This window comes from Telopea speciosissima, chromosome 8 (assembly GCF_018873765.1).
Source record: "Telopea speciosissima isolate NSW1024214 ecotype Mountain lineage chromosome 8, Tspe_v1, whole genome shotgun sequence".
Lineage (NCBI taxonomy): Eukaryota > Viridiplantae > Streptophyta > Magnoliopsida > Proteales > Proteaceae > Telopea > Telopea speciosissima.
In genome coordinates this window covers 22,109,783-22,136,272 of record NC_057923.1, presented here as the reverse complement: position 1 = coordinate 22,136,272, position 26,490 = coordinate 22,109,783, and the positions used below count along the sequence as shown (strand labels likewise).

The 26,490-nt window shown below is 38.2% G+C and overlaps 1 protein-coding gene across 4 annotated transcripts in view; it reads left to right on the top strand.

The window, feature by feature from the left end:
- Positions 1-26,490, top strand: part of LOC122670521 — a 42,604-nt gene that overhangs the window by 8,964 nt on the left and 7,150 nt on the right. For all 4 annotated transcript variants that reach the window (XM_043867433.1, XM_043867435.1, XM_043867434.1 and 1 more), the window contains exons 5-7: positions 13,798-13,941; positions 14,857-14,908; positions 17,582-17,655. In XM_043867433.1, coding sequence (XP_043723368.1) covers positions 13,798-13,941; positions 14,857-14,908; positions 17,582-17,655 — 270 coding nt within the window. The remainder of the gene's footprint in view (positions 1-13,797; positions 13,942-14,856; positions 14,909-17,581; positions 17,656-26,490) is intronic.

Genomic DNA, 26,490 nt, shown 5'->3' with positions numbered 1-26,490 from the left:
CTTGTGAAAATGGAGGAGATGATGCTAAGGAAATGTTTTTAAGCTCTTTAGAGGTGTTAATAGTATGGATGCGTAGCCCATTGAGTCAGCTTTGCAACGGTTCAAACGACACTTGATTCTGAGTTGAAACGAAGAAGTTATGGCCGTTTTCGTAACGACGCGCGAAAATGGTCTGCAAGGGTTTGTTTGTAATTATTGAAAATCGGCCGGGGACAAAGTAAAGCGAAAATTCAGATTCGAGGGGTTTTAGCGCAATAATCAGAAGTTATCCTTGCTGTAGCCGAGAGATTCCATTTGGAAGGCTCTGGACAGTCCAACTTCAACTTGAGATATCTTGGGCTCCCGAACTCCAAATTGGACGAAATTTGGGTCTATTTTGGGTGATTTTTCGCAAGGAACACAATGGTGAGGCCTATATAAGCACCCCATGCTCCACGTTTTTTGAAGGACAGATTTGGCATTTCATTAATTATGAGTGGAATCCTAGTCATCATTCTCTCTCCCCTCCAACTTTCCAAGAGCACTTCTGGAATTCTACTTGGGATAGATTTATTTTGAAAGAAATTTTCTCATCTATGGAAGGTTGAAAAATCAAAGATGCTTTGATTTTATTGCTTGGAGAAGATATCTACAAAGAAAAGGAAGCACTTGTTAGAATTGGAAGTTTACTTTTCTAGAAATAGAAGGTCTATGTAAACAATCTTCTCTTCTTCTTCTTTCTATTTTTTTCTTTTTTCTTAGGATTCAAGGCATTGTAAACGAGGAAGGAGAAGAGAATATTCTCTTTTCTTAGGGAATATTTCTCCTACACTTCCCTCTTCTCTCTTCTCCTCCCTTCCCCCTATAAATACCCCTTGCCCTTTGGGTTGTAAGAGGTTAATTTTTTTTAGAGTTTTTTTTTTAGTTAGTTCTAGTTCAGTTTTTTTAAAGTTAGGTTTAGTTTAGTTTTAATTCATGTTTTTAGTTCAATTCATTAATGAAATTCCTTCTTTTCTCTTTCTAGTTTTTGCTTTCTAGTTGTTAGTTTTGATTTCATGCTTTCAATTCCATAGTGTAATGCTTTTTGATTCAAGCTTTAATTTTATGTCTTTAATATAGTCTTAATAATTCTAGTTTAGTTTTGTGCTTCTTAGTCTAAGTTCCTATGTTGATGACAAGACGTGGAGATTTAGAAGAGGAAGCCATGGTAAGTTTATTTAAGTATTCATCCAAGCAAGTTCAATTCGGTTCGGTTCACTTTGCATTACTTTTAAGATTAGTTAAATAGAGTGGCGTATATCTCCTCATGTTCGACCCGTAGCTACGATTGACCCGTATGCTTGCGGTTTTATTTTAACTCAAACAAGTTTCTGGCGTCATTGCCAGGGAGATTATTGACCACTTTATTTTTCTGATTTTTAAGTAGTTTGAAGTGCTTTAATTTACTCTCTTTCTCTTCCTCTTTTCTGGAAAAAAAAAACCAGTTTTTGAAAACCTCTTCTTGTTTCTCTTCTGTTTCAAATAGTGTGCGCCCAATCTAAAGTCCTTCATATGCTTCAACCCTCCATCTTTTGTTGTCCCTCATAGGATTAAGTTACCTATGACGCTACATCTTGACTTGGTTGGGTGGATTGGCATGTGACTTATCTTTGGAGGTGACCACTCTTGATAACAGGAAAGCGACATAGTGAGAGATTTTGGAAATAGAAACGTATAGTAGTCTTCCACCCTACATCAGAATCCACTAAGAGTCGCGCGTAGATGGCTCGTGAAGACTATACAGGTTCCCTTGCTGTCAACCTATATGGCAACCTTACAGCTTTGGAACCATTGTTTCGATTTTTGAGGGATAGATGCATTATCTACCTTGGGCTCTCTTTTGTTTTTAGTCTTTTATTTTTCTCTAATTTATTTTTTAGGAAGACCTCAATTTGGGATAGGTGGTTAGTTTAGAATTATGGGAGATACACTTCCATATATGACTTTGGGGGAAAGATGGAACTATGCTAAGACAACCATGATTTTGGATGAAATGTTTAAACAGGCTAGGGAAGCCAAAAGTAGTGAGATGGAGAACAATTTTGCACCACTCCAGTACAATTTTGCTCCCTAACCCAACCATGGGCTGTCGGGAAATTTTGATTGGTCACATCCCCAGATAATCCATGTTATGGAAGGATGTCCTAATCTTTATGGGGGTAGCTTTGTGGATGAGAATATGAGTCCTCTATTTCAATACAATTCTTTTGGCACTTACAATCAGGGGTGGAGTGAACATCCCAATTTCTCGTGGGATCAATGGAATAACCAAGCTGGACCACCTAATTTTCAGTATCATGGTCAGTTTGGTCCTCCAATGCCCAACCCTCCATTGAATCTCAATGGGCCACCTCTCCTTGAACCATATCACCAAACCCCTGAGTTTTAAAACATGGGTGAGGAGGCCAGAATGAGTGAGCTTGAGAGGAACGTTGCCCTTTACATAGAAAGAAGTAATACCATGGAGAAGCAACTCTCTCAACTAATCACCATGTTACAGGAGGAGGAAATGAGTACATTACCTAGTCAGCCTGAACCTAGTCTATGTTACCAGATTCCTATTCAGAATGAACCATCCCACCCCTAGTTTAACGATATTGAAAGTCCACCACCCCAGTTTGAGGTTAATGAAAGTCACTCCCAACAAGATGCTTTTCATAATGATTTATTTGTTGAGATTGAGTCTCCTACAGATATTAGTGAAACGAGGTTTGATGAGCTACCTAGGGAAGTTCAACTTTTGCTTGAAATTTCTGATTTTAGTGAGCCTAGTGTTTTTACTGATTTAGAATCTGATTTTCATGATAACATAGAAACCCAGGAAATTCGATCTCCCCCTCTCTCGTTGGAAAACCCAGTTGACTATCATTTTGAGGATTCCATTGTCTCACATGTTGATTTGTCCAAACCTCCTAGGTTTGATGATTTTATTGAGGAGGACAATGTTAGTCATGATGTTTTTCAAGCATATTTCCATGATCCTTATTTGGCAAACCAAGTTCTGCAAAGAGCGGATGGTTTTATTGTTAGGATTGATTTGAGTAAACCTCCCATTTTTTATGATTTTTTTGATGAGGTTATTCATAATCCTTTTTATGCTTATTGTGATCCATTTTTTATTGGTTTTTCAAAGAATGACAGGTGTTCTACATTGCAAACGGGAGAGAAGGGGAGGATTTATGGCCTGAATTTTAATGCCTTCATTTTCCGCTGTCCCATAAAGACAGATTTTTCTATTGGATATTTCTCAGTTGTGCTTAACTTCCATATTATTTCTTGCTTTACTAAAATTCATGGTCGAGTGTTTTCTGGGTCTGAAGCTATTTCTCCATTTGCCGGCCATAGATTGAGATTTCTTTTGCTGCTCCTAGCACTTTTTGTAGAGCTCATGACTCTTCATGATCCTCTTTGTTGATTATATCTGTAAGCCCCTGCATCTCGTCCCTTGTCCTTATTATTTCTTTTATGCATGCATTGAGGACACTGCATGAATTAAGTGTGGGGGGGATGTTGGGCTTAATTGGTAAATTTTGATTATGGCGGTAGTTTGGTGTTGTGCATACGTTCTTTGATTGCGAAGCGAGAGAGAGAGAGGGAATTAGGTGCCCTAGCATGCAAAATAATAAAAAATCCCTTTTCAAGGACGGTAATGGGTATGTATCCGGTGAGAGGGATTGAATTGGAAAATATGAGCGTTATTTCATTTGATGGCTAGATTTCTCTATGTGTTTATGGACCCCTTGATCTTTTGGCTAGCAGTTGAGACCAATTTGTTTGTGGTAAGGCAAGGTATGAAACTGAAAGTGAAAGAAAAAAAAAAGAGAAACAGAAAGAAAAGTGGAATTTCTTGGGACTAGACAGGGCACTGTGCCTCATGAAGCAGGGTGACTTGATCGAAATTCCTTGGGAGGAAACTTAAAAAAAAAAAAAAAGGAACTCTTGCATCAATGTCTCAATGTCTTATGGATATATGCAAAAAACGAAGCTACCAAGTATTTGGGTGTCTGGTGTATGCTCCACCATGTCATTCAGGGAACAGTAGTGGAGTAGAAATAAAGTTTATGGCTGAGAAAGAAGGAAAAAAAAAAAGAAAAAAGCTTTTGCCTTAATGCCTGAAAAGAAAGTATGGTAAAAAATACTCGATGCCTAAGTCTTTGGTTCCATCGATGCTATGAGTGATTTACTTGAAGGTGTTCAGAAGATAAAAGGAGATCCCTTAATCTTGATATATGCTAGTTGCTTGAATTGATGTGGGGTGATAAAATTCAAGTATAGGGGAACCTTTGGCTCCTTGATGTTTAGTTGAGCACTTTTTAGGACTATGTGCACTGTCCTACTTATGCCATGACTAAAATTTGCAGCATTCATTTACAATTGAATTTTGGGTGTATATTTACTGCAAACACCCACGAGACACAACTCGTCCACTAGGGGTAACCTAGGGGTTTAAAGGCTTGTTGCACATGCTAAGTGCAACCGTGATTCCTACGAAAGTGAGTTAGGATTTTTTGCATTCTAGGTTAGTTTTTCTTTTTGTTTACTTGAGGACAAGTAACGTTCAAGTGTGGGGGAATCTGATGAGCACATTTATGTGTGAAATCTTAGGGTATAAAACATACATTTTACCATATTGGACAGAGTTACTTCGGTGCTTTCTTGTGCTTTTCAGGGTTAGGTGAATTCTTGTGAAAATGGAGGAGATGATGCTAAGGAAATGTTTTTAAGCTCTTTAGAGGTGTTAATAGTATGGATGCGTAGCCCATTGAGTCAGCTTCGCAACGGTTCAAACAACACTTGATTCCGAGTTGAAACGAAGAAGTTATGGCCGTTTCCGTAACGACGGGCGAAAATGGTCTGCAAGGGTTTGTTTGTAATTATTAAAAATCGGCCGGGGACAAAGTAAAGCAAAAGTTCGGATTCAAGGGGTTTTAGCGCAATAATCAGAAGTTATCCTTGCTGTAGCCGAGAGATTCCATTTGGAAGGCTCTGGACAGTCCAACTTCAACTTGAGATATCTTGGGCTCCCGAACTCCAAATTGGACAAAATTTGGGTCTATTTTGGGTGATTTTTCGCAAGGAACACAACGGTGAGGCCTATATAAGCACCCCATGCTCCACGTTTTTTAAAGGACAGATTTGGCATTTCATTAATTATGAGTGGAATCCTAGTCATCATTCTCTCTCCCCTCCAACTTTCCAAGGGCACTTCTGAAATTCTACTTGGGATAGATTTATTTTGAAAGAAATTTTCTCATCTATGGAAGGTTGAAAAATCAAAGATGCTTTGATTTTATTGCTTGGAGAAGATATCTGCAAAGAAAATGAAGCACTTGTTAGAATTGGAAGTTTACTTTTCTAGAAATAGAAGGTCTATGTAAACAATTTTCTCTTCTTTTTTTTTCTATTTTTTTCTTTTTTCTTAGGATTCAAGGCATTGTAAAAGAGGAAGAAGAAGAGAATATTCTCTTTTCTTAGGGAATATTTCTCCTACACTTCCCTCTTCTCTCTTCTCCTCCCTTCCCCCTATAAATACCCCTTGCCCTTTGGGTTGTAAGAGGTTAATTTTTTTTAGAGTTTTTTGTTTAGTTAATTTTAAGTTAGTTCTAGTTCAGTTTTTTTAAAGTTAGTATTAGTTTAGTTTTAATTCATGTTTTTAGTTCAATTCATTAATGAAATTCCTTCTTTTCTCTTTCTAGTTTTGGCTTTCTAGCTGTTAGTTTTGATTTCATGCTTTCAATTCCATAGTATAATGCTTTTTGATTCAAACTTTAATTTTATGTCTTTAATATAGTCTTAATAATTCTAGTTTAGTTTTGTGCTTCCTAGTCTAAGTTCCTATGTTGATGACAAGACGTGGAGATTTAGAAGAGGAAGCCATGGTAAGTTTATTTAAGTATTCATGCAAGCAAGTTCAATTCGGTTCGGTTCACTTTGCATTACTTTTAAGATTAGTTAAATAGAGTGGCGTATATCTCCTCGTGTTCGACCCGTAGCTACGATTGACCTGTATGCTTGCGGTTTTATTTTAACTCAAACAGCAAGCTGTCCTATGTTCCATCCTTTATCTTGGGGAGGTTATATAGGAATACACAATTGTAATTTATATTTTTTCCTATGGGCTCCAAGAAGCAGACCAATTTTTCCAGATCAAATTTTGAGGTCCTTGTTCACACTGATATTACTTGGATTATTTTGCTTCTTTTTTCTATCAGCATCTTTCTTGCTTCTTTGTTGAAATTATACTGAGAGGAGTGTAATCTTCTATACTTTCTTTTAGTCGTATTCTATATGCTTATGCCAAACATTTGGAAATAGACGACCATTTCAATTTTCAATGATTACCAAGTTGTGCACTGTACCTTTTACATTCTTTGCCAGTGCTTTTGTGGAGATCAACTTGCAGGCATTTTCATCAAATGCTCTAAGCACTCTTAATCATGCTTAAGTTGATGATCGGATATCTCATAACACTCATTAACTATTATGATATATTTTTTTTATGTATTATGGGGGAATTACTATCACTCCCTTACACTTTGCCTATATTTACTAAAACTCCCCTACCTTAAACTTCTTTTCTGATACTCCCTTGCTTTTAAACTTTTACATCTCCTTCTCCCCTCATGTTTTTACATACCTAGGTTGCCCTTCCTTTTCACCTTGTAATCTGCTAATCTATTTATCCATTCTTAGTGAGTGGCTCACAAGTTGCTTTTACCGAACCAAGAAAGAACCAATCGGTTAACAAAAAATGACTTTCCCTCTCCCTCTCTCTCGGTTCATCTCCTTCCATCCTTCCCGCCATTGGAGAGCTTCAGAGGTCTGAAACCAGACCCGCGACCGTGCTAGAAGGGGCAACCCTCGAGGGTTTTTTGGGATTCAGACCAAAGATCTGCTAGAAGGGAACCTGCGATCTTCGTTCTTCCTGCCGGTATGAATCCTAACTGGTTCTCCCTTCTCTGCGTTTATTTTCTGAATCTGCCATAGTCTTGAGAATTTTACTAGGTGGCCATGTTTCTCCAGCTTCCTCTTCCTTAGGTTCTTCAAAGCTAGTTTCAGGGATGGGGTTCGAAGACCCTTCAAACCAAGGTTCGAGAACTCGCGAGATCTCGCCGAGATCTCGCCGAGTTTCTCGGTTTTGGACAAAACCGAGTCGAGTTGCTACCGGTTCTCAAAAGTGCACTTTCTCGACCGAGATCTCGGCGAGATCTCGGTGATATCTCGAAGGTGAAAATCAAGTTTTTTTTAGTACAAAAAAAACAATATCTCGGAGAGATCTCGGCGAGATCTCGAGATCTCGGCGATATCTCGGTTGGGCCCAAAGGGACTATTTACTTGTATTCACCCCAATTTTCACCAAAAACCCATTTCCAACATAAGAGAGAGCAGGAACAGAAGTTCTTAGGCTCTAAACCAAGGGGAAAAACACCTCTCCTTCAAATTTCTTCTTCTTTCTTTCGATTGTTGGATGGAATGCACTGTTTGGAGTTAGATTGAAGTGCCAAAGTGAAGATTCAAGTGCCAATTTGGAGCATCATCACCTATTTGCAAGATTTCGAAGGTGTTTTCTATTTCTTCCCCAAATCTATTTTTTCCAAAATTTTTTTTTGTAATCCTTGTTAGATTCATGTGGTTTTAATATATGTTGAACATCTTTGCCCGATCTATCACTTCATGGAGTCGGATTTATTTTTCAGTTAATAAATTATTTATTATAATTTCTGGAAAAATAAATGATTTATTTGAAAAAAGAAAATGAAAAAAATAGGATGAATAGTGATTGTTTGAAAATGATTTTGATATATGTTAAACTACTTGGGATGCTCTACAACCCCATAGATTAATTTTTTATTTTCACCCATTAAAAAAATTATTTTATTTTTCAGATTTAATAAATATATTATAAAAATTAAAAATATATATATAATATTAAGGAAAAATACTTATTGCTTATGGAAAATTATGTACAACACATGTACATAATATTCAACTTCAAATGGTGTCAAATTCATCATTACATTATATTTTTCTTATACTTTAAGGTATAAATAGTTTTAAAAAAAATTCAAAATATTATTTTTAATTAACAAATAAATACTAGGGTTAGGGGATAAATAAGAGATAGTTATTTCATAGTTCTAGTAGCTTGACATTACGTTTAAGAGTTATGAATAGCATACTTTAAGTCTTGAATACCTTACTTTAAGTGATCCATGGTTATTAATACATGCTTTTTTATGTAACAGTGTAAAACATAAGACATTTTGTATACAATGTCTGATATAGCATGGCAACATAGAGTTTCCATGTCCGCAGACAAAAAGAAGTCCAAATGCAATTATTGTGGGAAGTTGCTATCTGGAGGAGCCACCAGGTTAAAGCAACACTTGTCTGGTACAGGCAAGGATGTTTCATCATGCCCAAATGTTCCTATCCAAGTGAAAGTGGCAATGACACAACATTTGAAAGGAGGAAGATTAAAAAAATCTGAGGGAAAGAATGCAACAAGAGTTTAATGAGGCAATACTAGAGAGGGCTGGTGTAGAGGTCCGTGGCGAAGATGATACTGACATTGGGCCTCCACTTGGTGAGTTTCAATCAAAGGCTGAATGGAGAATTTACCAGCAGACTTTGGCTGAGAGTAGACAAAGTTTTCATTTTGATAATATAAGAGCATATGAGCAAGCAAGAGGAGTGGTGGATCTGGCTCAGTGCCGATCAAAGAAGATGAGAGGAGGAGAAGCACTGGGACAAGAAATATACCACGACCCCAAACCCGACCACGAGTACAAGGTCCAGAACCCATTTTTGAGCAGGATCCCACCACTTTTAGGCAACAAGATGCCTACCAGCCAACCATCCCATAAGTATTTGGTGGTAAACAAGAGAAAGCACGAAAAGCCTTCACCAAGTTCATGCTTTACCATGGCATTCCAGCCCAATGTAGCACAAGGAACATACTATAATGCATTCCTTGATGCTTGCGGGAGGGCTGGTGCGGGATGGAAGGACCTTCACCATTTGAATTATACAATGTATATTTGCCTCGGGAGGTAGAGAAGCTAAAAGAATACATTGATGGTTTGAAGCCAATGTGGGAGACATATGGGGTTACTCTTATGGTGATGGTTGGACTGGACCTACTAGGCTGTCCATCATAAATTTCATGGTGAGTTGCGAATGGAAAGACTATATTCTTGAAGTCTATCGATGCATCAAAGCATATAAAGGATGCATCATACTTGTATAAGGAGTTGAAGCAAGTGGTGGAGGAGGTAGGACGAGGAACGTTATCCAAATTGTGACGGATAACGGTTCCAACTATAAAAAGGCTGGAGAGAAGTTGATGAATAAGAAGAGTAAGAGGATCCGGCTCTTTTGGACCCCATGTGCAGCCCATTCTATTGATTTAATCTTTGAAGGACATGGGGAAAAAGACTTTGGTGGCGGGTGTGGTAAATAGGGCAAGACAAGTGACAACTTTTGTGTACAACCATTCTTATGCTTTAGCCTTGATGAGGGAGAAATGCAATGGAGATTTAGTGAGGCCTGGTGTCACTCGATTTGCCACCAATTACATTGCATTGAAGAGCTTTCAGAGTAAGGCGATAGGTCTAAGGTGTATGTTTGCAAGTCATGAATGGTTTGGTTGGCAAGGTTCTAAGTCAGAAGAAACAAAGGTAGCACAATGGACCATTGCGAATGATGGATTTTGGAAGGACTTGGGGAAAGTGGTTGGCATATTAGAGCCAGTGGTGGCGTCGAGGATGGTTGATACAGAGAAGAAGCCTACTTTGGGCCACATTTATGCTTGCCATCCAAAAATGAAGGAAATGGTTAGAGCTGCTATACCTCGAAGTGCAAAGTCCTACACTAACATCATTGATGAGCGGTGGGAGAAGCACTTGAGTCATCCATTGCATAAGGCTGGTGAGTTCAACATACTTTATACTTTAAATGTTATAACTTTTTTACATTTACATATTCAAAACCCTAAAGGCATTAAAGCGATTAAGTCACTAACAAATCATATTTGTGGTGTTTACTTTACCAGCATACTATTTGAATCCAAAGTATCACTACTCCCATGATCTTGGGCTAGACATAGAATTGTTAGAGGCAGTTCAAGCTGTTACTCAGAAGTTGGAGCCCCATCCAAAAACACAAGCTGCTTGCAACGATGAGGTGAGAGTATGGGACTTTGGCACTTTGGTAGTTAGTTTATGAATGTAATTACTAAATAGGAAATACTAATGCCTCAAATTGAAAATAGATCAAATACTTCAGAGAGGCCTCAGCAAGTTTCGGTCGACTAGCTGCAGTGGAGGGTAGACAAAAGTCAGACCCTGGTAGGTGGCATGATATTACATTTATGAATTATAATTTTATCTCTTTAGAATGTACATATTCTTACTATTCTATATTTGTAATGCGCAATGGTGGGTGCTTTATGGTACAAGTTCACCCAACCTGAGGAAGGTAGCGGTGAGAGTGCTCTCACAAACTTGTTCATCCTCCGGATGTGAGCGCAATCGAGTACATTCTCATTGATACATTCAAAGAGGGAATAGGTTGGGTAGCGAACGACGGAGCAACTTGTGTATGTGCGCTACAATATGAGATTAAGGATGAGGCACATACGTGAAGGAATTGAGGCCAATGATAAAGAACCCATTGAATCGTCCAACATTTTTCAAGAGGACTCGATGACGATGATGATCCCTATTCCAGGTGGGTGAGGATCGTGGTACACCGATATGGATCAATCTGGGGGGTAGGCCCGACCCCACCATTGCGTCTGTAACCGGCACTGATGTTGATGAATATATGTCGACGCAAGAGGGGCGTGCACATGCAGAGTCACCGAAACCTTTTGAGCCTGCTGTAGGAAGTCCTGCTGATGATGATGATGGTGGTGGTGATGACACTGGTGATGCTAGTGATGGTGATGGTGGTGAAGCTGCTGCTGCTAGTGGCATGCGGAGTGGCGGTTATTATGATGATCGTCATGAGGGGATGCGCGAGCAGTACGAGCAAGAAGTTGGAACGCAGGAGGACCCTGTGCGTTTCACCGGTGAGTCTCAGTTTACGCATGCCACTCAAGATCAAGACCATGGTGGCCACCCTAAAACATACAACAGAAAGAAGGGTCGCAAACACTCACATCAGTCATATGCTCAGGAGGAGGACAACAGCAGTATGAACACCATGCTTACAAGTTTCGGAAGCATGAGTATAGATACTACTAGTGAGCATCGATCATGGCAATCATCTCAAAGATCATCATGGCTATGACTATGGCCAGCAGAGCACCGGGTTCGATTATAGTGCCTATGGTCGGTATGGGCGATCGCTGAGTATGACAATCAAAGCTCTAGATCAGTGTTGAGTATACATTCCTAGTCCCAAACCAGTCATACATGCCTCAAACTCAATATGACAGTAGCAGTGGATCTTACACCTCATACCAACAGCCTCCCATGTACCCTAAGATAGGGAGATTGGTATATGTTGATCAGAAGACTTATATGGAAGCTGTGTCACACTATTTGCAACACTATAGCAATTCCATGACATGGGAATTCTATGTGGATCGATATAGGGATGAATTTCTTGTTCAATCTCATTTTATGTAACAAATTAAGTGAACATTGATGTAATGTACATTTTATTTGAATGTTTTGATTGATGTGTGCTAATTAGAATGTTTTGATTGCTAATTTGCTATGTTTTACTAAATTATATATAGATTATGTTGTTTTAGTACGACTCGTCGCCTACCAACCTATGGTCCAAAGTGAAACTCATATTTGGACTTGTTTTTTGGCAAATCTGGGCATGCCATTGTGTTTAAATGGCCTGAAATAGGCTGGATACCAAGTTTCAGACCCAAAATATGTGTACAACCCACCGAGTTCGGGGTCTGAGTCCAAAAAAAAAAAAATGCATCAACTCGCCGACGGCTCGACTCGGTTTCTGGCCTGGCCGAGATGCCACCGAGACCCGAGTTCTCGAACCTTGCTTCAAACTTGTAGTCCAGCCGAAGGGCTAAGCCTTCTTTTAATTTCTCATCCTCTTTATCTTTACTGGAGTTGTTATTCTTCTCATCCTTCTTGGGCTCACTTGAATTCCGTCCAAGGCTAAGTGAAAAATCTGGTTCTTCCATTTCTTGATTGGTAAGAATTGTATCTGTAGGTTTCTTGGTTTCTTCTTGTTAAGCCATGTTTGCGAGATGCATCTGCAGAGATTTTTATTCCTTCATAATTTGTGATAAAGTCAACTTCAATATTTCATTTTCTTCTTTCACTTTGCCCATTTCAGCTCTGGCAGATTCAAGCAGATCCGCCTAGATATCAACAAAAACAAAATCAGCAAATTTAAAGAGGATAAACGAAGAAAACTATTTTTTGATGGGTATAATATATAATCTAAGCTTCTTAGTTTGTAATATATTTCTTGAAGAAGCAAATAAAAGGACTACAAGTAAATTACCTGATCCGTTTTTATTGCAGATAATGCTCTTGAGGTGCTGTCCATAGATGCTCTTTCAACCACTGTTGGTATCTATCCAAGTATCAGATTTAAAATAACTCAACAAAGAAACAAGATGAACTGAAAGGAAAGTTCAAAGCAGCATTAATTGGTTATCAAATTAATTTTAAAATCTCCTCAGATTTTCTATTATTTTTCGCTGAAGAACTACTTGTGACCTTTAGAATGAGAAAAAAGAATGGTTTATAATTCAAACTTAGAGACTTTTTAACTCTTCAAGGGTGTCCTTCTAGCACGGTTGCAGGTTGGTTTCAGCGCAGTCCAATGGCAGGAAGGAGGGAAGGAGATGAACTGAGAGAGAGGGAGAGGGAAAGTCATTTTTTGTTAACCGGTTGGTTCTTTCTTGGTTCGGTAAAAGCAACTTGTGAGCCACTCACTAAGAATGGATAAATAGATTAGTCGGTTACCAGGTGAAAAGGAAGGGCAATCTAGGTATTTTAAAACATGAGGGGAGAAGGAGATGTAAAAGTTTAAAAGTGGAGTATCAGAAAAGAAGTTTAAGGTAGGGGAGTTTTAGTCAATATAGGTTAAGTGTAGGGGAGTGATAGTAATTCCCCCATGTATTATTAACTTTATTTAAAGAGTGGTATGTGGGCCTGAATTCAGAAAGGACCACACTCTTCTTTGTTTGAGCTGCTCCCACGCACGCAGACCAGAAGATCTCAGTTGTCCTGGACTGGACAAGTACGTAGATATCTTCACGGGACTTGGGAAGGAGCCTCAGTCGATCATTTCTAGGATGCCTTATCATGCCATACACAGAGATCTTTCCATTGATAGATAAGAGGGCTGCCCCCCCTTGAACAGACTCAACAAGACCACTAACGACTATGTGCTTGTGCTATATGTACTAGTTACAGGTGTGTGGGTTCCTTAAGTTACAGGGACAAACCCTGATGATGATGTAATGTCAGTTATTCCTTGTATAAAAACCTATGGTCCCCTTAAGCCTAAGGCTTCTATTGTGAATGTTGTTTTGGTGAATAACAGTAATTTCCTAAACTTTTGGTACATTTTTCTGTATATTATTTTCCTGTGAGTATGCTATAAATTCCTTCACTGGGCACACGTGAAAATATTTCAGGAAATCTGAATGGGAAGTGGATGTACTTTTGGTATTTCTTTGATCCTGTGTATATGTTCCATTTGTAATATATTTTCCTTTTACTTCATAAGTATTTTCACTAGAGTATGATTTGTGCACCAGTTGAAATTATTTTTTTCTAGGGGTGATGTTGAAAGAAATAGGACCATCTCCTTCGTCTTGGTTGCAAGAGTTTTTTTCAGCGTATTGGGTTGCATGATGTTGGCAACACTGATTTGCACCATATTGATTGATGGCCTTCCTTTCCGCAGAGAGCTATTGACACCGTAAGTAGTGCTTCATATTTCGATTAATCTTCTTCTGGACAAAAAGATAATATCTGAAAGATTGTATGTACAGATAAAGAGACCAACCTAGATTTGATAAGGAGACAGGTGTGGACTTCAAGGGTTATTTGGTTTTGTATTAATGGTTGTACCTCAAATTTAGGTGGTCCATTGTACAGCCCTGAGTATTGACTGACCATGGCACCCTGTAGAACAGAATGTTCAATCTGGAAGACAAAGTTTTGGCTTTTTAAATGAAATTCGAGAATATACAGGATCCCCTACCCCAACAACTGATTGTAAAAGATAATGGCAGACAGCTTAGGTTGGACCAAGAATGATCTGCATTTTGTCATAGCCTTCTCTCCTCACATATGAAGTTTCTATTCTGAAGCATTTTCCCATGCAGTGAAAATAAAGCCACCTTTTATTTTACCTGTCAACCTGTGTTTGACATCACCCCCCCCTCCAAAATTGGCCCATAACCCCCACCATCAGCCCATCAGGGGGAAAAGCAAAAAGTGATTATCTTGTTTGGAGAAATTACAAGGGGGAAATTCGAATACATCGTGGGCCATACGATTAGGTTCACCACACGAAATTTGGCTTGTGGCTCAATCCTTTGCCCCGTATGTATGAAAGATGTGATGGAGTTGTTGTACTCATTCTTCTAATTTCTCTTGAATTTTCTTCCACTTTTTCTTTTCTTTCTGTATTGTTTTCTTGTTTCTGTTGTCCTTAATTTATTCTCCGACCCATTTGCTAGCCTCTCCCATGAATTCCGATTTGTACCATTCAAGCACTTCACTTGTATTTACTTTGTAGACCCACTGTACATTTATGTGTATGCTGATGTACATGTAAACTTGAGTAAGTTTTGATTTTTGTTTTTTTATTTTTCGAACATGTTTGCAGATGGATGGCAGCAACACTGGTAGATTTTTATATTAATGTTGTGGCTATTGCGGTATGCTACGGCTACACTTTTTTTTTTTTTTTTGTAATATTGCTATGTGAGTGACTTCAATTTATTCTCTTGAGCATTTTTAGAATTGAAGAAAATATGTAGAGGAAATTGTTGGAAAATATTGATATTTATGGACTGTGAATGTGGAATTGAGTATGGAAGGTATAAGCAGGATAGGTAGATAACGTTGCGATTTCTTGGGATCCTATGTGATGCTGTCTGGCCCTGAACGGCATGATTGTACTTTCACAGTTATTTTGTTAATATGAAAGGGTATGTGGAGCATGGAGGCATAGGGTAAGGAACCTGATATAGAAAAATTAAATCTTTGGGTGTTTATGCTCCTCCACTCTGCTGGCTGGAGGCACTATGCAGTCACTCCGCCCATCGGCTGTCCTGTGCTTCTGTTTCTTTTGGGGAAGATAGAAACTTATGGGGTTCCATTCTGTGTCTGATTTCTTTCAGTTTCTTTAACCCTTCCAAGGGGGCGTACCCAATGCATGAGGCTCCTGCTTCTGCAGAGTCTGGGGAGGGTCATAATGTACGCAGCCTTACCCCTGCTTTCGCAGAGAACACTTCTCGGTAGTGTTCATAGCAGGGAAAAAGTGATCTGGTTGGTGGTGGCCAGACTTGAAGGGATCTTTTTCTTGAAGGTTAAATATAACCTAGTCGATGGTGGCCACAAAACTACAGGATAAAACTGAAAAGCAAAAAGAGGGAATCGAGTTCCTGCCTGTGTCGTTGGCAGGGGGAATTGTCATGCTGAGTTCAGGACAGTGAATCTCTCTCTGTTGGGAACTCTCCATTAAAGAAAAAAAGAAGCGGAGGAACAAGAAAGCAAAGGTATCTGCTTGTCTTTCGGTCATGCAGTGAAGAAGAAGGGGAAAGTGAATGATCTTACTTCTGCTCTTCTCTTAAAGATAATCGGGGGTTGGATTGGGTGCATCACGACCACATGTGATTGTGGTATACCACTATACCCCCACTGATCCAGATGGGTTGGGTGGGGTTGGTCATCCGATCCAAGTACATGATGTGAACCTGCCCAGTGAGTGACAATGGAGTCAACCGGGCAAGTTGACTCATCCAAAGAAAACAAAGAGCAAGCTATGGGTGACTTCATGCCGAGTTGGACCGAGTCATACCAAATTTTGATGGCGGTCCCTTGAAGATGTACAAGTGCTTGAAGCTGTGCAGCTGACTACCTGGAAGTGTTTGTGTGGGGTAGTAACATGTATGTGCCATTATGTACAGTACCTTCTGTGATGCCCAAGACAAGGAGGAGAAGCTTCCCCTTGGTTTTAAAGTCTTGTGTGGGGGAGTTGTATCTGCAAATTAGGTATGTGTTTCATCCATGTGCCAAGTTGATGGAGAGTAGTGGGGAATGTTCATGTTTATGGATTGTAATGACCCCATTCAAACCACAACATCCCACCTAGTTCTGGAGAATCATCCCATTTCCCAAATTCTTAGACCAATCCAACCTTCAGAAACATACCATACCTGAATCGAATTTCATTCCCTACACTAGGAATAATCGATCCAAACCCTAGCCCTAAATTACCATCCTAAACTCTAGATCCCCCTCTTTTCCCCTTTTCCAAAACTTGAAACCCTAAACCCTAAACCCTAAACCTAAGTTGCTGCCCATTCAAATTTACACACTTCCATCCATCAAAGCATCTCAGGACCTTCACTAATAGACTCCCCTACCTTGACTTGACATAACCCTAACATCAAACCCTAACCCTAATTTCACCTAAAACCCTATTTTGACCCAGCCGATTCACCAGTTCATCTCAGATCCTGGTTTACTGGCTCCGAGTTGGTCTCCTACCAGTGTAGGACTACATTACATTCTCTCTTCCTTCTACAATATAGCATAAACCAACTGAGATTTCACATAGAAGTAATTAGGTGTTCACCTTGAAGTATATCTGTGACATAACTAAAGACTTAATGGTTTTCTCATAGAAGCTTTCATAGAACTTCAGAACTAACGCAAACGTAGCACACAAATAATTCCTAACTCAGAAAATGCTAATTAACTCTTGGAACAATAGTATGGGGTTATGATTATTGCATCAATGGTAGCTTCTAGAACTGATTTCATATCTTACAGTTACAGAAACAATACAATCTATCAGTTCGTTAGATAATATTAGCATGACACATTTGATGATTGGCAATTTATGTCCTGTTCTTCAAGCATTTTCTCTTAGATGGTTAAAATCACTTATGAGTACAAAATTATAAGTGGTCTTTGGGTGATTGAAGAGGAAAAGAACAATTGTATGACTATGCCTACTAATGTTCAGTGAACCTGAGACCATTTTTGAATGGAAAGGAAAACTGTAATTACATGTGTGTAATGATAGCCCCCCTCCACCCCCCCCCCCCCACCCAAAAAAAAAAAAAAATTTGCTGGATCAGATTAATGAAAAATGTGGAGAAAGGCATGTATAACAAATCATATATGTTTATTAATAATTAAAAGCACACATAACAAATCATATTCAATATTTTAAGAAATTCTTAGTTTGATGCCTCCGCCGTCATATTTTATCCAAATAGAAAGCTTCTTGTTTGGTGGTATATGCTTACAACCTTAACCCTTAAAAATGTTAGCATATGATTTTACATGTGCCTATGTATGCATTTTTTTCATCTCAGTTTTGGATTGCTTACAAAGAATCGAGCTGGATAACTACACTCTTGTGGATAGTTCTATTGATATGTTTTGGCAGGTATCTCTTCCTTCAGTTTTCTGCTCCCACTTGCATCTGTAGATACTACGTGAAAAGATTATTATTATGTTTTCAAAATCAAGTTCATATTTATATGTTCCTTCACTGGACAAATTTTCACTGAAATGAAGTTCTCACTGTATAACTTGTAAGCAAAATTAGTCTTGTCTAATCCATAGCAGTTTTTCAACTGTGTCATATGATTCTGTAGTTCCTCTTAGCTTATCAAATAAGTTTGGGATAAAATCATATTTTTCAATTTTTTAGTTTGATGAGCCATTCTTTCAGTTAGTGATTAGCTCTTAAAAGGTTCATCAGACTGTTTGAGAGTAGTAATATTATGGATTTGATTCATAGTCAATAATTCCTTTTTCTTTCAAATCCCTGTAGATTCTGGATTTTTTGTGACAGTAACAGTAGCTATTGTGTATTATAGTAAAGGAAATTATTTCGTTCCCATGAAGTACAAAAACATGCGATTCCATTCTTGTTACCCATGAACTGAGCCAAACTGCTCATTCAGTGGCTGGCTTTTGTAGTAGCCTGGGGAAATGATATATATATGCAGTGATGTGGGTGCTAGCAGGTGCTGTTGATCCAGGAATGGACCCTTTGTCACACTCAGAAGGGGGTAACCCTCAGCGACCTACCGTTTTGCAGGTAGTCTTTTGCTGTGCTTTGATTAGGCGGCTGAGCCGGCCAAATAGATATGAAATATTTGAAATAAAATTTGAAATTTATATTAAAGGAGATCTTGAATTACAAACATGAACAACGAGATCTTGATACAAACTTAGGATTTGGAACGGAGATACATGAAACTTGATACAAACAAAGAACTTGGAAAAGTTTAACTTACTAGTACTTGGATGAACACTTGGAAGCTTGAGATAAAAGCTTACTGGACTTGGGACGAACTGGTACTTATTACAATCTTGGATCCTGGTGTAGAACTTGGGTTACAATTTGAAAAATAAAAAATGAAAAACTTGAAGAACTACTTAGTTCCTACTTTGTTGAAGATCTTCGAAGAGAGTTGCAGAGTGTCTGCTCTTGTGTCTCTCGAATTCTCCTCCCCTTGCTTGGAGACGAACGGGGTCCTTTATAGAGAGCTTGGTGCTTCTCCCTTGAACAAGAAATCTTATCCAGAGGGAATCTTGGATAGGGAGCACATGGGCTTGTCGGCAACTTTTGACTTTGGGGGCAAGTGGAGCCCAAGCACCGAAAGAAGAGATAAAATCTTTTGACTTTCGAGGCAAGAGGCACCGAAAGTAGTTTTGTCTTGGAGTGCTACAGTAAAATTGACTTTTACTATTTATAGAAGTGTCGGTGGAATCTTAGACGTTGGATCTTGGAGAGATCTTCAATAACCGTACCGAGGCATTCCACGTGTAAAAACACTGTTTTCCTCATTGGTTTGGTTAAGAGGTTCACTGAATTAGAGTAGGCCCAATGGTGGCTTGACTATTTATGACCAGAAATAGTGGCTGGGACACGTGTATTTAATCAGCCACGTGTCAAAAACTGAGCCATTTGTTTGCTGTCGTCATGGCTGACGATTTTCCAACATATGGGCTTGGAAACTAGCCCTTGGGCTTACCAGGGATTGTTCTGGAAGTTTGGCCCATTTGTCTCATGGATCTTCTAATGGATCTTGCAGAGGAAGAAGAGAACCGTTGGCTAATAAGGTCAAGCCCATCGTCTGGGTCTTGGGCAAATTGGCCTTCATGAAGATGATGGGTAACGGACCCAACACTTGAATGGGAATCAGCATCATCTTCTTCTTCAGTGTCGAGGGCAGCAAGCTGGGCTTCAATTTTGGCTTGTTTGGCCTTCAGTTGGAGACGTTTACTATCGCTGGACTTGTCGGAAGAAGCCAGTTGTGGTGTGGGCTTGAGAGCTGTTAAGGCTTTGATGAGGGCCTCTGTGGTGCATTTACTGAGGTCACATTTGTCCCACCACTTTACTCTGAATCCTCGGATGAGAATTGGGATGGACCAATCAGGAGTTTCCGCTCTTTCAACAGCATACTCCCAATACATGATCCAAGCCAATCGGCATTGGACAAAGAATCTGAGTAGGTCAGGTTGTTCAGGGATCTGTTCTTTGTGCTGGCAGAAAACATTGTAGGCCTCAAAAACCGGATCTGGTAAGATGTCAAGAATGGGGCCGAAAGCAGCCCACCATCTGGGAAACCAATACGGAATTGGACTGGAGAACTTGTAGTCGAAGCAAAAGAACCAGGAATGTTGGTTCTTACTGTTTTGGTATAGGAATGCATGATACCAGGCATCCATATAGTCAAAATAATGGTATTCTTGAGGTTGATAGATTTGGGAGAATTTTTTGGTAACAAGAGGGTGAGTGCCCCAATCTTTGGAGCTAAGGATCTGTAAAATAGTGACTGAAGTATGAGAGACTAGGTTAGGGTCATTTTTGTCAAAATTCTGTTTGAGTCTAATAGAATCAGTGTCTACTAAGATAAATTCATAAAATTCTTGGGTTTTTGAGCTGTTTGGGGAATAAAAGTGCCAGTCTTTGTAAAAGACTCTTTGAGCAATTTCAAGGGGGGTACTGCATCCTTTGGTAAATTGTTCATCAAGGGAAAAAAGGTCTTGGTAAAAGGACTTTTGAATATATTGGCTTTTGGGATTAGTTTGAGAGGGGCTTGGTTTGGAAACTGTGTTAGAAGAACTTGGTCGAGAAATGGATTGGGAAGACTTGGTAGCTAGGACTAATTGGGTGGAACTAGTAGCTACAATTTGACTGAAAGGAATGTTTGGGGCGACTTGTTTGGAAGGAGAGACTTTTACCAATTGGGTAAAAGGAACTGGCTTTGCATAGGAGGTTTTATATTTGATGGTAGGTTTTGGAGGCTCTTTTGGAGCCATAATGAGAGAAATGGTTTTTGGACCCTGCAGGAATTCACGGGTGAGGAAATCAGGGATAGAATTCATTTCTCCTTTGATATAAGTTATGTCAAAATCAAAACTTGATAAAAGTGCTTGCCATCTAGCAAAAATTTGTTTGGAAGCAATGTTTTGAACATCATTTTTTAAAACTTGTTTTGCTGCACTGCAGTCAACTCGAATAAGAAATTTTTTATTTAATAAATCACCTTGAAATTTTTGGATGCATAAAACAACTGATAAAACTTCCTTTTAATGGTGTTGTAATTTTGTTGAGCTTGGTTCCAAATTCCTGAAGTGTATTGGACAAGCAGTTCTTTGTCATCTTGGACTTGCTTAAGGATACCTCCATAGCCTAATTCTGATGCATCAGTTTCGACTATTTTGGGTAAGGTAGGATCCGCAAGATGGAGACAGGGGATTTCTTTGACAAGTTTTTTAATATTTTGGACAGCAGTAGTTTGGTCATTGGTCCAAGAAGGTGGTTTTTTCTTGAGTCTAGAATATAAGTTTTTACAGATGTGACTAATTTGGGGAATGAAATCTCGTACATAATTGAGACTTCCTAAAAACCTTTGGAGTTGTTTTTTGTCAAGAATTTGATCTGGAAATTTATTTGCAAAAGCAATGGATCTTTCAATAGGGATAATCTTGCCTTGGTGGATATAGTGTCCGAGAAAACGGATCTTTGTTTGAAATAGTTCCATTTTCTTCTGGGAGAGTACTAGGCCACTAATCTTCATTGTCTGGAAGAAACTTTTCAAGTGTTTGAAATGCTGTTCAATGGATGTGGAGAATATGAGGACATCATCATGTAGACAATTATGAAATTGCCAAATGGATTTAGGATGTCATTCATAATGGCCAAAGGGGGTGGTAAAAGCTGTTTTGTATCTGTCATCCTTGTGGATCTGGACTTGCCAGAAACTAGACTTCATATCAAATTTGGAGAATATGGTGGATTGATAGCGATTTTGGAGCAGGTCTTTTTTGTTAGGTATAGGGTAACAGATCCATTGTAGAGCATCATTGAGGGGTTTATAATTGATGACTAACTTGGGTGTTCCTCGTTCAATCTCAGCGTTTTTATTAACATAAAAAGCAGCACAACTCCAAGGAGACTTGCTCTTACTGATTAATTTTTTGTCAAGGAGGTCTTGTATTTCTTTTTTACAAGTTTCTTGAAGTTCTTGGTTCATTTGAATGGGTCTGGCTTTGGTAGGAATGTTTTTCTCAAGGAACCCTGGTTCATAAGGTAACCTAACATTGTGTTTATGTCGGTACCAAAAGGCATCAGGAAATTCAGAACAAAGGTCTTTTTCAAATCGTTTTTTGATATCGGCTATTTGTTTTTGTATAGTTTTGTCACAAAGTTTTTGCGAAACATGTCGGTGTGTTATTTCTTGTTTTAAGTAATCAAGATGCTTTTGTTTATTGTTGATTAAGTTAACAGTGGTCTAATTAGATATAGCAACAGATTTGAGAAGATCAATGTGTTTTGTCTGGGCTGGTTCAAGAAATTCAAAATCAACTGTGCGTCCAAGGATTTGGGTAGAAATTCCTTGGTTTGTTATTGTAAAAGGTTTTATGAGTTCAAGGAATTGTTGGCCTAAAATTACTTCAGTATTTAAGTCTTTTACAAGTATAAAAACTTGTTTGAGGCATGTTGCTTGGTTGCAGATGTGAACATCTGAAAGTTTATAATTAACGTTGAGTTTGGAACCATTTGCTCCAGTGAGTTTTTGTGTTGATTTCTCGAAATACTGTGTTGGGACTAATCCCTCCTGAATACAATTTAGTTGGGCTCCTGAATCAATTAATGCGACAGTGGTTATTTTATGTGAAGAAGAAATTACTAGTGTTATGTTTACGTACCATTGTTGGCATGGAACTTTGTTGATAATGGCAACAAAATCTTTTTCTTGTTCCATATTTATTTGTGGTTCTTCTTCATCTTCTTGTATGGATTGTTGAATTTGTTTGAGTTTTGCTATATCAGCTTTGATGTTTTTGATTTCAGTTTTAAGATCATTGGTGGTTGCTTCAAGATTTGTGATTCGGTTTTGATCTGGGGTTTGGGCAGCAATGGGAGTTTTCCCAAATCTTTTGTAAATTTGTTTGATATCATAAGAAATAGCTTTGGTTTGTGTATTAGTTGTAGATAATTGTTTCATTAGTCCTTGGGCATGTTGGAGGTATAAAGTTTTAGTATGCTTATCTTTGATTTGATCAACGAAATTAAGGAATTCTTCAGGTTTGTCAAAATTCCTCATCTCAGTATTTGAATGTATCATGTTAATGGACTTGGTTTCTTCAGAGTCATCACAGTTATTACCAAAGATACCTTAACTACAAGTGCAAGGGGAAATTTGTTCTTCGCTGTTTGATTGTATTTGGTTTACTTCTTTGTTTTCAGGCTCAGATTCTGAGTCGGAACTACTATCAGCTAGGTCAGCTAGAAGTTGGATCTTAGTATCATCAGGCATGATAAGGGAGTTTATCTTTTTGGCAAGTCTGCAGTATTTGGCAATGTGCCCTGGTTTGCCACAATTGTAACATCCTTGGGTTTGGGTAGGTTTTGTGTTTTGGAAAGATTTCTTATAGAATTTCTTTTGAGGTTTCCATGTTTTCTAATTATCATTTTCTTTTATTGGTACATGAGTCTTATTATGAAACCTATGTCTAGTTTTTCTGATATGGCGATGGGTTTTATGACTCTTGTGAGAGGTTTCTTTGGATGCAAGTCCAAATTGTTCACAAAATCCTCCTAGCTCTTTTTTATAAGATTTTGATTCTTTCCTGATTTGTTTTTTGAGTTTGATGTCTGTGCACAAGGCAAGTCCTTCCTTATGAACAAGACTTATAAGGTCACCATAGGTAAGGTTTTGGTAAGGGATAACAACATTGTTTTCTTCTCTTAATTTTTGTTTCAATTTTTCAGAAAATAGATTGGGAAGTCCTGGGATAAACTTTTCTTTCCAACATGGAAGATTTGCATCTTCCCTGGTTAGGACTTTTGTCATAAATGTGTCTTTATACCATTTGAAATCATGGAGTTTTTTACATTTGAGATTTGATAATTGTTCGGAGGATCTATCCTTGAGTCTGTCAGGATCTCCTAGGAAATACTTAGTGATACTAAAGATCAAGGTATTAACAGCATCTCCTATTGTTTGGTTGTTGACTATGATGGGAAGGCCTGTTTTAGTAGTTTGTATGGAGTCTAAAATATATTATTTTTCTGCTGGGCTAAGAACATTATCCCACCATTCTTTGAGTTGGCCGGTGAATCTAGAAATAAGGATTTCAGCAATGGCTTGGTCGGGTATGTTTTTGATACGATGGGCATTGCTGACCATAGTCATTTCTTGAAGTTTATTACTAAGATTGTAATCAGATATTCCATCTATATTCCATTCATAGATGATGCCGCTTTGATAATTGGCTTGGGAAAAGTCTTTTCTATTTTCAAGTTGGAGATCGGGGTAAGTAGGTCTGGGATAATAGTTTAGAGCCGTATAGGGACTGGTTATGGCATTGACATGTTCCTAATTATCACTTGAAGTTTTAGAGGAAGATTGTTGTTGTATGGTAGCAACAGTGCTACCTTGTGATTCCTTTTGGGCTGATTCCTTTTGAGGTGTTTCAGGGATAACTAAAGAAGATAATCTTGTGGAGACTTGTTCTAAGAAACTTTTTCCTTCTATGGTGTTGAGATTCTTTAAACTTTTATTTGAAATAGTGAAGGGTTTGAACAATGGAGTTGTAGAGGAGGTTTTTGTTGTGGGTTCAGGCTGTGAATCTTTTTGGACAAGATTTTATATTCTAACAAGTTGGTTCCCTATGGTTTGTAAATATTGATTTGTATAATTGACTTGTTCAATAATTTTTGTTGGTCCTCCAGTAACACCTTCAATAGATCTGAATGGTGTCGCCATGATTTCACCACCATTACTGGTTTTCAGTTTTATGTTTGTGATTGGAGGGTGAATGGATTCAATGGTTTTATCATCTGCCGTAGTGTAGGTACGGAAAACCTTCTTGTTCACACTAATGTTTGTGAAGGGATATTCAATATTTCTATTACTTGTATAGATGTCTAAGTATGTGAAGAACATAATATTGGTTTTAATAGTGTTCATTTTATCATACCAGAGACTTCTAATTTGTTTTTGTTGTTCATCGGAGAAGTAGTTAAAAAACCACTCTCTTTTTTCTTTGTTTTTGGGAAGAAGGAAATCTTGTCGGAGTTTTGGTTTGTCAATCTAGAAGTCTTCGACGGAAATAACAACAATTGAAGGGTCATGTTGCATTTCAGTTTGTGTTGGGGAGGAAGGTTTATGAGTAGGGGAAGAAGTTCGAGATCCTTCTTCATAAAATCCTTGGGCAACATTACTGTGGGTTTGTAATCCTAATAGTTTGAAAGTTTTTAGTTGTTCTTGTAACTTTTGATTTTCAAGGTGCAGGCTAGCTATGGTAGAAGCAGACGTGTTTGAAGTTGAAGCTCTGCTAGGTATTTGGCTGAGGTTTTCAAATTCCTCAAGGTTAGGTTGTGCTTTACTTTTGTGTCTTTGGAAAGTGATCGTGACAGTTCCATCGTGACTTTGGTTTATGGACTCAACTTCAGAATGAGGTTCAATGGGTGGTTCAGGGCATGGATACTGAAGACACCATTTGGGTGGAAATTTGACATCTTTCCAACTGATGGTCTTTGGTGGGATGGCATGAGAATGAACGAAATCAGTCTCAATAAACGTGGTCTGGCCTCTAGTAGTTCTTTTAAGGGCTCTAGATCTTATGGTTTTCATGGCCTTGTATTCGATGCGATGAACAATAGCAATGGGAATGGTTTCCATGTTTTCTTATTATCATTTTCTTTTATTGGTACATGAGTCTTATTATGAAACCTATGTCTAGTTTTTCTGATATAGCGATGGGTTTTATGACTCTTGTGAGAGGTTTCTTTGAATGCAAGTCCAAATTGTTCACAAAATCCTCCTAGCTCTTTTTTATAAGATTTTGATTCTTTCCTGATTTGTTTTCTGAGTTTGATGTCTGTGCACAAGGCAAGTCCTTCCTTATGAACAAGACTTATAAGGTCACCATAGGTAAGGTTATGGTAAGGGATAACACCATTGTTTTCTCCTATGATATCAAACAAATTTACAAAAGATTTGGGAAAACTCCCATTGCTGCCCAAACCCCAGATCAAAACCAAATCACAAATCTTGAAGCAACCACCAATGATCTTAAAACTGAAATAAAAAACATCAAAGCTGATATAGCAAAACTCAAACAAATTCAACAATCCATACAAGAAGATGAAGAAGAACCACAAATAACTATGGAACAAGAAAAAGATTTTGTTGCCATTATCAACAAAGTTCCATGCCAACAATGGTACGTAAACATAACACTAGTAATTTCTTCTTCACATAAAATAACCACTGTCGCATTAATTGATTCAGGAGCCCAACTAAATTGTATTAAGGAGGGATTAGTCCCAACACAGTATTTCGAGAAATCAACACAAAAACTCACTGGAGCAAATGGTTCCAAACTCAATGTTAATTATAAACTTTCAGATGTTCACATCTGCAACCAAGGAACATGCCTCAAACAAGTTTTTATACTTGTAAAAGACTTAAATACTGAAGTAATTTTAGGCCAACCATTCCTTGAACTCATAAAACCCTTTACAGTAACAAACCAAGGAATTTCTACCCAAATCCTTGGACGCACAGTTGATTTTGAATTTCTTGAACCAGCCTAGACAAAACACATTGATCTTCTCAAATCTGTTGCTATATCTAATCAGACCACTGTTAACTTAATCAACAATAAACAAAAGCATCTTGATTACTTAAAACAAGAAATAACACACCGACATGTTTCGCAAAAACTTTGTGACAGCTATACAGAAACA